The 14,741-nt window shown below is 43.1% G+C and overlaps 1 protein-coding gene across 1 annotated transcript in view; it reads left to right on the top strand.

Annotated features, from left to right (window-relative positions):
- CPNE4 (copine 4) overlaps positions 1-14,741 on the top strand; it is a 291,785-nt gene that overhangs the window by 19,850 nt on the left and 257,194 nt on the right. Inside the window, exon 2 of the mRNA XM_054729573.1 lies at positions 7,364-7,544. Coding sequence (XP_054585548.1) covers positions 7,365-7,544 — 180 coding nt within the window. The 5' untranslated portion in view covers position 7,364. The remainder of the gene's footprint in view (positions 1-7,363; positions 7,545-14,741) is intronic.

The raw sequence follows: 14,741 nt of genomic DNA, 5'->3' as shown, positions 1-14,741 counted from the left end.
TTATGTAGCACTTTCTTCATATCAGTGTTGTTACTTCCTGAATCCTCACACTAATGCAAAAGCAGCTCCTATTATTAGTTCCATTTTGCAGACGAGGAGGAAACCAAAGTATGTCTTGCCTCTAGTTATCTGTACAGTTAGTAAGTCATAGATCCAGGACATGGACCTCGGCTGTCTGACTCAAAAGCCTACACATTAAATATCACACTGTAGTGCCTTCCATGAATACGTTATTGCATCTACTCGGTCCCACTGAAAGTCCTTCAGAGGCAGTGACCACATCTTAATGTTCTGGTGTCCTTCATAGCATGTATTAGAGTGTTGGGTTCATGGTAGTTGCTCGATAATTATTTCTCAGGTTGCATTTTAGGGATCTTAAGGGTGAAAGAGTTTCCCTGACCATGAACATCTCTATGAGAATTTGCCTTGTTTGCTTCCTAGGCTTTTATGTTATTTTTTTAAAGGAGCTGAGTAATCTCTATTTTTCAGTAGCTTTTTAAATTTATCTTTATTGTTGAAAGTATTACAGATGCCCTTCCCCGTCCCCCACCCCCACCATTGACCCCTCTCCACCCAGTCCCCACCCCACTCCACCCCACCCAGGCCTTCATTGCACTATTGTCTATGTCCATGGGCAGTGCATATATGCATATAAGTTCTTTGATTAATCTCTTCCTGTCTCCTTCCCCCTCCCTACACCTCCCTTCCCTCTGAGACTTGTCTGTCTGTTCCATGTTTCCAAGTCTCTGGGTCTTTGTTCATCAGTTTATTTTGTTCATTAGATTCCACATATAAGTGAGATCATGTGATACTTGTCTTTTTCTAACTGGTTTATTTCACTTAGCATAATACTCTCCAGGTCCCTCTATGCTGTCTCAAAGGGTAAGAGATCCTTCTTTTCCACAGTTGCATACTGTTCCACGGTATAAATGTACCACAGCTTTTTTATCCACTCATCTACTTGGCACTTGGGCTGTTTCCAGATCTTAGCTATTGTAAATAGCACTGCCATGAACATAGAGGTGCATACATTCTTCACGGATGGCTACGTAAATTAAGATGAAATATAATTAAAATTGTATTTCTTCAGTTGCACTAGCCATGGTTCAAGTGCTCAATAGCCACCTGCAGCTAGCGGCCACGGTATTGAACAGCATAAAAGACAGAACATTTCCCTTATCAAATTTCTTTTGGCCTGTGCTGAACTAGAGGCTGTGTTCTGTGTCCCAAGAGGTATTTCTTTTTCCATTTGGTCATTTATTCAACCCTTTCTTCCCCCGACAAGCACTACATGTTGTCTGCTGCCAAGTAAGCAAAAACATGCTAATGCTAGGATGTCAATCAAAGCAGATGAAGCAGGTCTTTCAAGAGAAGGTGTAGAAGCAGAGCAAGACCGATAGTAGATCAGTTATGATGCTTTCTTAAGGAAACTGGCTTCTGGCTTCAGATGCTGTTCGTTGAACATAAAAATAATCTTGCTCCTTTTCTCCTTTTACATTTAGCCACACGTATGCGACCAGAAACACAAACTCCATTTTGTGAGCCCTCAGCTTCCTGTTAACATGACATCAGTAGAAGAATCCAACCTGTGATTATAATATGACGGGAAAATAACTGAACAACAAAGACTGGGATTTGTTCTTTCTACTGAGTAAATTTAGTTGCCTGAGAAACAGGAAGAAACTATTTCAGTACCAAAATAATAAAAGCCTCATCTAAATGTTTTTTTTCTCATGCAGGAGCTGTAATTGCCTTTGGTATGGTAGGAAAGGGAGGGGCTATGACAGGAGGAGACATTCCTTCATATAGTTCCTTTTGATATTTTATTCAAGTATTACTTTTAAAACGTTATATCACCCTTTATAATTATCCAGTTAAATTTATAATACAGTTCTCCTAAAAATGGGTGACATTTGAGTGTTATAAAATTAATATGAATGAGATGCAGTGGCCATAATTGCTTTCTAGAAAAATCTCATCTTCATGATTCACTGTTAGAGAGAAAAAATGTGAGCTTGGAAGTTCCTAGAACATTGATATATCTGATTCCTTATGCACATTTTCCCAGGAAAGCTGATTTTCAGGAAATAGGATCTCTGCTGGATTCTTCTTTTTGGTCTCTTTGTTGTCTCAAATTAGAAAGGTCAGGAAATGGCAGAAATAATAATTTACTGCACTTGAGTGATTTGGCATAGTGCATTTCAGAAAAACATTCACATATACATATTGTCAATTTTGACTCGTATTCATTAGAACCATGGCTTTTTGTCATTCACATGGTTTATCTCTGGGTTTCTGGGTATTGTAGCCCACCATCCTTTTTTTATTTTTATTTTTATTGGTTTCAGAGAGGAAGGGAGAGGGAGAAAGAGATAGAAACATCAATGATGAGAGAGAACCTGCATGCCCCCCACTGGGGGTTGAGCCTGCAACCTGGGCTTGTGTCCTGACCAGGAATCGAACTGTGACCTCCTGGTTCATAGATCAACAATCAACCAACCACTGAGCCATGCTGGTCGGGCATGCCCACCGTCCTTAACTCAACAACTGCCCAGTGCTTGAAATCAACAGAATAGGCACACTGGGTTCCCAGACCCCCCAAATTGATGAGGCCACTGTTACAAACAAAGTTCTAAAAGAGACTTGAGCTGCCTCTGGAATCAAGGGGGTGGGGAGTGAAGTTTTAAAGATCCAGAGCACAATCTCATATTTAACTAACAATACACATAGTATGTCTTTGTGGCTTGTTAAGATTGGATCAGGGCTGAAGTTTGCCTTTGCATGATCCAGAAAGAAATTAATTGTTAAGCAAATTACGAATGTAAATCATGTTGTAAGAAATGGTAAAAAACACGGGTTTTGGAGTTCATTTGACCCAAGCTTAAATCCTGGTCCTCTTACTGACCAGCTATGACTTTGGGGCAAGTCACTAACCACCATGGGGCTCATTTTTTTTATGTCTGTGAAACAGAGCTGACAATTCCTATCTCAAGAGATTGTCTCTAGGTTTGTTATTGGTGTAGTATGTATTAGCGGCTAAGAAAGCAAGCTATTTTTAAAAGAAATCTATAGAGCATTATATGCTTAATGAGGACAAAAAGAATAAACATTCATAGCTTGTCTTCCTTTCCCACTCTCTTGGAAAGAAAAGGTGTTTGTACTGCTAAACTGGGAGATGGGAGTGGGTGCTGAGCAGGGTAAGCAATGATTAAAGTTGTGAGATGAAATCTAGTGGGCAGCTTAATTTACAAAATAATGGACTCTATGAAAGAAAACAAAAGACTAAACAACGTGAAAGTAGAGGATTGAGAGAGAGAGAAGAGTGCTGGATGTTTTGGGGGTAGACAGAAAGAGGGAAGGAGGGGTAGATGCAGTGTGACATTCAGGGGAACCAAGTAGGTCAAGAAAATTTGGGGACCTGTTCTGTGGTGAAAGCCTCCAGCTGCCAGTGTTTTGTAAGTCTTCTTAAGTAGCTATCCCATAGGGAGGCAAGAATAGCAGAAGGGTTAAGGCCTAGTGGACCTGGAGATGTCATTTTTTAGAAAGTACTATCATAGTTTCCGTTTATTGAATGTTCACTATGGACCAGGCACTTTTCTGTGGACTTTATCAGGATTAATTCATTTAATTCTCAAGACAATTCTACAAGGTAGAAGCTCTTATTCTCCCCATTTTGCACATGCTAAGATGGAGTCACAGATGATTGAAGTAACTTGACGGAAGTCACACAAATGAGTAGTAGAGCTTGGGATAGCCTCAAATACTGTGATGCTAGATCTGTACTCTTATCCTGTGTGTCATTCTGCATCTCATATATATATGAGTGTCTGATCTTAAGGTAAACTTTGGGGCTGTTTGCCTTATTTTCTGGGAGCTTGGTTTATACTCAACCACCTGGCTATTCAAAATGGGGTCCACAGGCTACCCTGGAGCAGAATCTCAGGCCCACACCAGACTCTGTATCCTAGGGAACAGTGACTGCATGTTAACAAACTCTCCAAGTGATCATGTTACAGTCTGAGCAGCAGTGCCCCAGAATGTGGACCTATAGGCAGATGGACTTTCTAGTCATGTCTCCATCCTTTACAGTGTCTAGCTCAGCCGTTGCCACCAAAGAGATTGACTCTTGATCCAACAGCAGATCAGGGCATGTTGAATATGAAATAAACTAACAAGTCCTGGATGAATAACAACGGGTCCATCTTCAGCTTGACTGAATGGGATGGCCAGTGCCTCCAGCCTCCAGCACCGCACCAGGCACGTACCAGATGCCCCGTGCATATCTCTCGACTAGAGACGGAAATGTTGTGTGATAGAGACATCTAGCATACTTCCCCGACATTTAAAAAGGCCAAATAATGCCAAAGCAAGCAGAACAGTGATTATGCACTTATTCTTAACACAGTTCTTAGACAAGCTCTGCTCAATCGGTTCCCCTGTGAACTCCAGCTGATTCTCTTCCCTCGTGAGCTCTCTATTGTCTTGGCTGTGTTTGCAACTCACTCTGAAACTAATTAAGTTTCAGGATCAGTTTGTCCTGTTAAGAGAGTGTGGATATGCTGAAGTAGTGGTTTTATTATAACTTAAATTATCTGAGTGAAAGGACAATTATAATTTGATTCTAATATTGGCCAAAAGTCAGATTCCATCAAAAATAAATCTCAACAGACATTAGTCTCTGTAAAACCAGGATATTTTATGAAAGGCAACAAAGAGGATTTAAATAGGCCATGGAAAATGTATTGATAATCTGGCCATATTTTAATCCTGTTCTCTAACAGAGTGTGAAATTACTTGTTTACTTCACTTATCTGGGGCTGGAGGTAGCTCATCACTCGTTGACGGAGCCATATTTTGTGATCACCTTTCAGCAGTGAGCTTCTGCAGGGCCAAGGCCAAACAATTTGACTTCGCTGGCCTATGTACTACCTCCAAAGTCAAGGTCAGGACTGCCGTTACCTCTCAGCAGCCAGAGGAACTCATGAATGCCAATGTATATGGTCAGGGCTTTGATTTGTGCATGGACAGGGAGATAAGCCAGGACTAACTGTAAAATGTTGGGAGCTTTATTTTCAGTATCGCCACATTTCTTTCCTGTACCATATACCCCCAGAAGTGAGGGTTATGTTGTTTCACCATCAGTCTACTGTATTATCAAGTTGAACACTCTTGGGGATGCAATAAAGTATGAGAAGTCCCTGACCTAAAGGAGATATATATCGTCAGAGAATAACCACTGTGGTGAAATAGACCATGTTGATACTCTGCCCAGATCCTCTTTATCAAGTTAGTGCATTCACCCCTCATGGCTGTAATGTTAGCTGCTAATGGCTCACAGCTGCCCCTTTCTAGAGAATTGACTGATTGCTCTCAGCCAATGGAGGTGGGGGGACCTAAGAGGTTCTGCTTCCCTAGCATGACTGATTGACATGGGCTACGAGAGGCTGGACCTCTTTCCTTAAGGTGGGACCAACCCATGGCACAATTCATGCTCCAGAGCTTCCCTTGGAACCATGCTGAAGTTGGACTCCTGCTGAGACCACCTCCTTACTTCCTTCACTTCCTTTCTAGTCTCTGTTCAATTGATCCAGTGCATCTGAATCTTCTCTAGAATGCTCAGCTTAACCCTTGCAGAAGCTATTACTGCCATAAGCCTGAAAGAGCAAAAGGAGAAAACATCCCAAAGTGCAGTGAGAGCTGGACCCTTGGAGATAGGGTTGCCTGACAGGACCTGGGTCATGTAGGGACTTGGCCACTGCTAATGATCAGGGTAGGAATTGGGGGGGGGGGGGGAATATGGGTGCTATAGGCCCACCATCCTTAACTCATCAAGTGCTCAGTGTTTGAAATCATCAGAGTAGGCACACTGGGTTCCAAGACCCCTCACATTAATGAGGCTGCTGTTACAGAGTTCTAAACAATTCTCTCTCTCCACCTTTCTCTGGTTATGCGCCCCTTTAGTCAAAACTAACAGGTGTCTTAGTCCATCTAAGCAGCTATAACAAAATACCACAGACTGAGTGGCTTTATAAACAATAGAAATTTCTTGCTACAGTTCTGGAAGCTGGAAGTTCAAGATCAAGGTCCTCTTCTGGGACACAGACTTCTCACTGTATCCTCATGGTTGAAGGGCCTGGGGAGCTCCGTGGGTCTCCTTTATAAGAGCTCTAATCCCATTCATGAGGGTTCCACCCTTATGACCTAATCACCCCAAAAGGCTCTTCCTTCTAATACCACCACCTTCAAGGGTTAGGACTTCAACATTTGAATCTTGAGGGGACACAAATATTCAGGCCATGGCAACAGGAAACTAGCCAACAATGAGCTGGCAGTCAATAGAGGGATTATCTTCATTTTATAGATGATGAGATTCCACTGTAGGGGACTAATGCCTTATGAGCTTGAAGAAGCCATTGCAGGTTTTCCAGCGGATCTATAAGGAAACAGAATTCCATGAGAAGGTTATTGAATTTTGCTTCTAAAAGACTCTTTCAATGTCCTTACAGGTCAGTCCTCCTCAGAGGGAGGGCTATGTTAGTGGCCTCTGGGGCAGGGGGTGGGGGGAGGCTGTAGCTCTGGCCCTCCTGGTACAAAGTGCTATTGAAAGGTTATCACGTGGAGATGGGGAGGGGCCCTGCAGAGCTTATTTGTGGCTGTTGTTCCCATGAGCCCAGAACCAGAGGCTCTGAGCTTTTTCTCTCACATAGTCATCCTCTTGCTCAACCCCCCACCCCCACTTTGATTCTGAATCCTGATATTGCAGGTAGGAGCTGGAAGGGAAAGGGGAGCATGGACTTGGGCACTTGGGGCAGGAAATCAGATCCGGGGCCTCTCTCTTGGAGCTGGTTTGCTGCAAAGGCATCTTGAGAAGGTGGACCAGGGCTTAGGGAAGGGAAATTGGGAGTGTTTCTTCAGGCGGGGCAACCTGCATCTCTGTGCCATCACGCAGAAGGTAAAACTTGGAAAGTGATTAAATTGATTAACCAACAAACCTGTAAAATTTCACACAATCAGTGCCCTTCATATAGAACCAGATGGCAGATTGCAGTCTATTGCACTGATTCATTCATGTTATTTCACAGACTAAAATGTTTACTATGCAAAGGTATGCAAATCGTATAGGAAAATAGTGTTCTTAGCCAAGTACACCAACACCTGTTGGTTGTTTTTTCTTTTTTCTGCTTTCTGTTTGTTTTGTTTGTTTACTTCACTGGCACTACTATGCCACTGGGGTGGGGCGTGAGATAGTAAATATAGTCAGCATTTGAACAATTTCCTAACTGGCGATTGAGAGGCGTTATTCTTTTGACAAATAGTGCGCTGATCGGCATGTCTCTTTTCCTCTCTTTCTTGCCTAACACAGAATGAAGAAGATGAGCAACATTTACGAGTCGGCGGCCAACACGCTGGGGATCTTTAACAGCCCCTGCCTGACCAAAGTGGAGCTGCGTGTGGCCTGCAAAGGCATTTCCGACAGAGACGCCCTCTCCAAGCCAGACCCCTGCGTCATCCTCAAGATGCAGTCGCACGGGCAGTGGTTCGAGGTAGGCATGTCCATGCCATGGACAGACGCGTGGCTGGAGGATTGGTTTCAAAATATTTTGGCCTTCCCGTCCTTCGGTGGTTTATTTTGATGAGATGAGAAATTCTGGATGTGAAAGACGATGATGATTCTGCTTGAATTGTGAGGTTTGGACGTGGCTGTTTCAGAGCTGTGGGTATTTTGACATTTACCCTTCGTTTGTGCGCTCCTGGTGGACATAGTGGGAGGACTGCCTCCCAGGGACCACATCACACAACATTTATGTTTTTGGAGGGAGAACTTAATATTAGCTAAACTGGAATGGGTACTTATCAAGTGTCAGGCACTGTTCCAAGAGCTTTACATAGAAATAACTGACTTAGTCCTCACGACAATCCTCTGAGACAGACTGGTTAAGGCTTTGTCCAGGATCATTCGGCTTGGAAGTGGAAAAATCTCATATTTGCACCCCGGAACTGGAGCGCCAGTGCCCCCACGATCTTCATGGCTATTTTGTCATAATGGTGGGCACCTGTGTAGTCTTCGGTGGCTTGCGTGGCAGTATTGCAGGTTGAATTCTACAGTTTGGTTTTGTTTATCTAGAAGTTGAGACAAATTGGATGAGGACTGGCTATTAGGTGTTTCGTTTTTTTCTTTTGCGCTTCTAGGTACCTAAATAAGCTGTGCTTTACGAGATCAGGTCTGAAGAGAATGGGGGATGGGGAGGGGCAGGGGTGCAGCAGAGTCCGCAGCTATTGTCCTCCCTAAGGGAACCTGAGAGCTGGTGGAGTTTGGATACAGGTTTGAAGCCATGCTGAGTCAAGAAAGAGGAGACTGCTACCTGCTTGGGATCCTCCAGGACCAACTCTTTTAAGACTTCAGTACTTCTCCCACCTGTTTGCGAATCAGGCGCTCCTCTAGGGGGCAAAGTCTTCCACTTCACAGTAGAAAGAAGGCCCCAAGGTCCTAGAAGGAGCGCATTTGCTTATCAGTACCTAAGTGATAAGAGCCAGTCCTCTGAAAGCGGGTGGGGGGGGGGGCGGGGGTGAGATGCAGGTTGGTGAGCAGATGTATTGAGGTGAGGAGGCACCGTGCATGGGGGGATGACAGATGGGCAGGTTGGGGATCTTACTTTCACTTCAGGCGTATCCAGGGCTTATATTGTAAACTAAAACCGCATTCACAGGCCACCTTAATGTGTAATATATATATGTTTTTTTCCTTCTAAATATCCTCATTAACTTTATTAGTGGGTTTCACTGTTTTTCCTGAACAAAACTAAGTGGAATTTCTGCATCAGAAAAAGGTCACTCTTTGAAAATCAGAGGAAAAAAAATTCATCTCCTAATACCCTCTTTACATAATTCAGTAATTGTTTGTACATACTTATTTTCCGTTTTATCATGCATGTAAAGTTTTCTTTCCTGATTTTTTTTATTCCCCAGTAGCATATGTGTTTCCCCACAGTGCTATAATACTCATAATTTTCAAGGCTGTATGAAATGCCATCAAATGGATTTAATGAATTATTTTTTTCACTTCGAAGTTGCTTCACAAAAATACCCTATTTTCAGTGATGTTGCATTGGACATCCTTGCGCATGTGGATTTTCCCTCCTTTTGGGATGAGTTCCTAGGAGAGATCCTGTCAGAGTGGAGCTCGGGGGACAAGGACAGGACGCTTGTGGGCCTTTTGATACGTGCTGCCAAATTGCTTTTCCAAAGTGCTCTATTACAGTGTCACTCCAAGTGTGGCCTGCACACCGCTCCCCGTCCACAGACATTTTGTCACCCATGCACAGTGAGATAAGAGACTTGTGCCACAATGTATATTGATTCACTGCTTCCCTCCCCTAGAAAGTGTGATATCAGCTGAACCTCCAGCATGCTTAGTGATGTGGCTGATTGTTATTCTGGCACCTTGAGATGCTCTTCTCTGATCAATTTTACACTCTTAACAACACACATTCAGGATTCAGCCTGAATAACTGATCCTGTGCCAGGTAACTAATAGGACTTAACCCAGGTCACTAACTAGTACCAAAGGAGCAGGAAATGCAGAGAAGCTAAGAGGGACTGTGAGGGAACCCAGAGACTAACCGTAGGAACCTGCTACTTTGCTCAGGAAGTGTGCAAACCCAGCTTGTATGGGCTTGTGAGTGTCTGGCTATTAAATACTTGGGAATTTTGCAGGCCTGAGTGTGAGTCTCTACTACACCATAGACAATGGCCAACGTTTCAAATCAGAGCTTCTTTTCCCCTCCCCTCCTCCCCCTTCCAGAGCCAGTTGTTAAACATTTCCCAGCACATCACTGGGTGAGAGGCATGAAGGAGGAACCACACAGCGGGAACACCCAGCAGAAGCTGGATGCATGGAAGGAGGGCCTCCCTAGTGGGAACCAGAAAGACAGAGGAGAAGGGATAGTGCTGGGAGTGCTGCCTGAAAGGGAGATGGGGCTGCCCTGGCCTCCCCTCTGTTGCTCTCTCATCTCCCGTCAGCCTCTTCCATTGACCAAACCTTGCTGGAAGCCAGCGGCAAGGCTTGCAGACAGAGAATGTGTCTGAGAGCAAAGAGGTGAATGACCAGCGCATAAACCCCCTGACAACTCACAGTGACTTGCAGAATCATTTACCCTCTCTGATCATGAGTACTAGCACCTACCTTTCAGTGCAAATTCAGCCAGTGGTCCTAGGCTACACATTAGAAGCACACCTGTGCTCGCTTCGGCAGCACATGTACTAAAATTGGAACGATACAGAGGAGATTAGAAGCACACCTATGCTAGGAGTTAGAAACACCCGGCAGTCTACTGAAACCACGTAGCTATACTATCTCTGTTTAATGAAGGCTAGCAAATGTGGGCACTGCTCTGGGACAAGATTTATTGATAAGCGAGTTTTCCTGTATCTTGCCCCTAGAACATGTCTGGATTTACAGAGCGATTTCTATGTACAGGATTACAGAGGTGAGGGAAAGCCCTGCAGAAGAGAATACATGCTGGCTGTCACTTCCTTGGCGGTCTTCGTTATGGGGAATCTGGTAATTGACCAAGTGAAGAAAAACTAGAGGCCAAACTGATTTGCATAATGAAGAGATTGCTGGGAGTGGGGGGTGTCAGGCTGAAAAGAAAAAAACAGGGTGAGCTTATGTTTATAGGGAATTTTAAAGTTTGGAAAAAGAAGCTCTATCTAGATGAGCACCTTCGCTGCAATGATGGCAATGCCTCTGTCTGCGGGGGCCAATCAGGGCGTCACTGGCCACACGTGAGCACCTGAAAGGTGGACTGTGTGACTGAAACACTGACATTCTTAATTATTTAGTTTTAATTAATGTCAGAGTAAGTGCAAATAGCTGACACAGTTCCAGAGTATGCTTGGTGTGCCAGAGAATTCGGCTGGGCTGGGGAGAAGAGGAAAGGGGGTTTATAAAAATGTAGCCGTGGGCTATTAATTTTACAGCCTAAGTTTTTCTGGGGAGCTGTAACTAAAGATTGACATTTCCTTTTTATTACATGTGATTGCTGGCCTGTGCTTTCTGTAATGGAATTCCAGCACGGGAAGGGTCCCCTTATGCCCTGCTTTACAGCTCAGGTTACTAAGTTGCTTCCCAAGGGGACAGGGATGTGGAAGGGGTAGGGTGAGGACTGTTTGCTCTCTTAATCAGCTGTAACTTGTTGGCAATGGAAGAGAACATTTGACCTCTAAGATGTATCATAAAAATGTAAGCTTGATTTTTATATTGAAAAAGATCTATAGTCTGACCTTCTATGCTGCTAATAGTATTAAGAGTCAATGAAGATAAATCTATTTGTCTTTGAAATATTGGAAATCAGTTGATCTGAAATGTGCAATGGATTGTTGCTCTTTACATGCCTGAGGACTGAGAAGCCAGAGAGGATGGTTTTGTTTCTTTTCTAGAACATGGAGATAGGATGGTACTTTCATTGGGTGCAGCTTTGTTAATGGCCATGAATGTAACTGTCAGAAAAAAGGAAAGAGAAAACTCATAGCTTGGAAAAATATTCCAAATTGAGACGTTCAGACCTACCATTTAGTTTCCCTAATTTAGAATCATATCTATTTTTTTAAAATTCCTGCTGCACCTACTCCTGGCCAGATCATGGCAATAGTCTATGGTACAGTTCAGGGTACTGATCATTGAGAACACATTTCACAGGTCCCCTGACTTCTGGAAGTGAACGTCGTGTCCAAGTGGAATAAATGAGCACTGACTTCCCAGGAATTAAAGGCAAGGGCCATTGTGAGCTGAAGACTTGTATTCAGTTTCCTGGAGCATATGCTCAATTTCCTGGGCATGCGCAGTGTTCTCCACGAAACAGAGCTAAGCTCAGGATGCCCTGGCCCTTGGTGGAGATCCTATAAGTGGCAAGTACTTGTCCTCATTGGAAAGAGCCAAATTATTTCCCACAGTACTAGAGTGTTGCTCCGAATACCTTAATTCCATTTTTCCCATTTAATTTTAGTACAGTTATTAAGCTTCTCAATGGGAAGCTGTAAGTAATTCTGAGGACTAATTACCCTTGGGTCAATTTTGTATGAAACCATGTTAAGACGAACCTGGTGCTTTGGTAGATTCTTGGCAATAACAATAATTATTGGTGATAATTAGTGTGGTTATATCTAACATATCAAGTATCAGTGGATTCTAATGCAAGATTATTGTTTATAATAATAATATATTCAAATAATTTATATTTACAAAGCCCATCTACTTACATTATTTCATTTATTTCTCATAACAGCCCCATGAAAAGGAGGCACAGACATTGAAATTAGCCCCAGCATGTATTAAGTACCATGAAAAAGACATGGGTTGTATCCTCAATGACTTCAGAGTCCAGGAGAAGAACTCGCCCTATTTTAGAGTCAAAGGCTGGAAGCTCAGATGATCATGTGATCTTGAGAACCAGGGCTCAAAACAGGCCCTGGCTTAAATCTCTTCCTTTCCTTAAATGTGCAGTGGGTACACCATGTCAAAGGTGCCTAGGCTACCTTTATGTGGAGAGGAGCTAAAAATCACTCTTTCATTCCTCCATTCGTTTCCAACTTTCCTCCACACTCTCTACTTACCCAGGTGCCTATAGGGTTTGCTTGGATATGACCAAACATTCTTGCTTGCAGAACAGAAGGAGAAATATGGGTCTGTGGTGGTAGGCTTGCTCATTCCAAAAGAAGTGGGCTGTGAACTTTTTCAGCAATTCTTTCTCAGCTAGAGGGCTCATGGGAAGAGTTCCATGGAACAGTCTCTTTCATGCTTGGGACAGTAGTGAGCCCTCACCATTTGTGTATCAAGCTTGGAGGATAAAGCCCAAGGTAGTATTTTCAACTGTACCTGAGATATTCAATTTTTGGTTGCTCCAAAGTGCTGTAATGTTATGCAAATGGGTCAGGCAATATGAACAGTTAAGTGATTAGAAAATAAAGTAGCAAAATATATATGCTGATACCAGCTATGCAGTAGCCATTTTACATGTATACTTCCTAATCCTCATAACTACGCTACTGTGTCAACTTTACTAACCAGGTAAGGAAACTGAGGCTGGGAGGAATTAATAAATCACCCACGGTCACATAGCTAATAAGTAGAAAGGCTGAAATCTGGTTGATTCTAAAACCTATGCTCTCTTCTCTCTCCCAGAGATTGCTAACTTGAAGCTGGAGGCCTATGTCTAGTCTCCAGATTATTCTGATTGTCTTTCATGGTGTCCAAACAGGAAATGTCTCATAAAACTCCAGGTTTCTGGTTTAACCTTGAGTTACCAGAAAATCTGACAACATGAAGCCTTTCAATTTTCTGCAACGAGGAGCTGGAGATAGTCAGCAGCTGTTCAGACCCAGAGTATGAGTCTGTCCCCATGCTTCCCACTCGTGAGCCTGCTTCACTCATTATCCCTACAAGAATGGCCCCTGGAGGGGTCTGATGGAGACTCCTGTACGGCCCTGGGCTGTGTCTCTGAAACAAGATTAACCTCTCCATTATGGACACAGACAGGCACTAAAGAAGATTATGTCAATTAAAGCTTTCCCTCTGAATGCCACAAACAAGCTCCTTTCTCGAAAGATGTTATGTTCACACTTTACTGACTTGTAGTGTTTTGGTGGCTAACACCTAGGCTTGGCAGATGATAAAAAACAACGGTTTTCTGCACTTGTCCACAAAGTTTCCACTTTGGTTTGACATCAAACTCCCATTTGAGAAAACTTTTGAGATGTTTTCTACCTCCCCCGTAACACATTCTTAATATGAATATATATTTTTTAAAGTTGATTTTGCTAATATTAGAAATCTTACCCCAAGCACTGAAGAAAGCAAAATGAAACAATCAAAGCAGGGAACATTTCCTAAAATATATATTACTATTTAAAATCTGTAACAGAAAACAACACATACTTTCAGCCACGGACTCTCAGATTGTGTTCCCATTGGTTGACATTCTAGTAAGTGACAGAAATGCCAACTCTAAAATACATTTTATGCTAATAAAGTATTACTTTTATCTATTACATATATTGGGGGTCCTATAGTCAATTCTGGCTTAAAATGGAAAACTATGGTTCCATTGCTCAAAAATGTGAAAATTCAGAGAGAGAGAGAGAGAGAGAGAGAGAGAGAGTGAAAAATGAAGCCAGAGTCGGTTTAGCTCAGGATGAAACTAAACTACTTATGCCCTGACTCACCAAGCTTCAGTTCAACCTGAGATCACTGCCCGACAGCTGCTGGACAGCTTAGGAAGCTGTCATAGCAGGCAGATGGGAGCTGAGGTGAGTTTGGAAGCAAAGCCTAGGTCCACCACACAAGGTCATTAGGTGTGACCTTGGAAAGCCACCTCCCATCTCTGAGCCTCTCCTACTCCCTCGCATCTAAATGGCTGTTGTCAGGATTAATGATTGGCTGGCAGGATAATGAAGAGGCTGATGCATCAGCCTGTGGCATCAGCCTCTTGAGTTATCTCTGCGATCTTATCGTGTGGAAATGCCTCAGCTTCCCTGGGCCTGCATTTTCAACATCGGGCAAATGGAGGCAACAAGACAACCTATTCATGGGTTTATTATAAGGATGAAGCGAGATGCTGCTTAGGAGTTGATTAACATAGTACCCAGGGCATAGTGAGTGCTTAATAAATATTACACGGCCTTATGTTTAAAGGAGATAATGTGCACAAAGCTAATGTGGTTGGCACATCACCTAGGACTCAGTG

The sequence above is a fragment of the Eptesicus fuscus genome, chromosome 18, assembly GCF_027574615.1.
Source record: "Eptesicus fuscus isolate TK198812 chromosome 18, DD_ASM_mEF_20220401, whole genome shotgun sequence".
NCBI lineage: Eukaryota > Metazoa > Chordata > Mammalia > Chiroptera > Vespertilionidae > Eptesicus > Eptesicus fuscus.
This window is presented reverse-complemented; position numbering and strand designations above follow the sequence as displayed.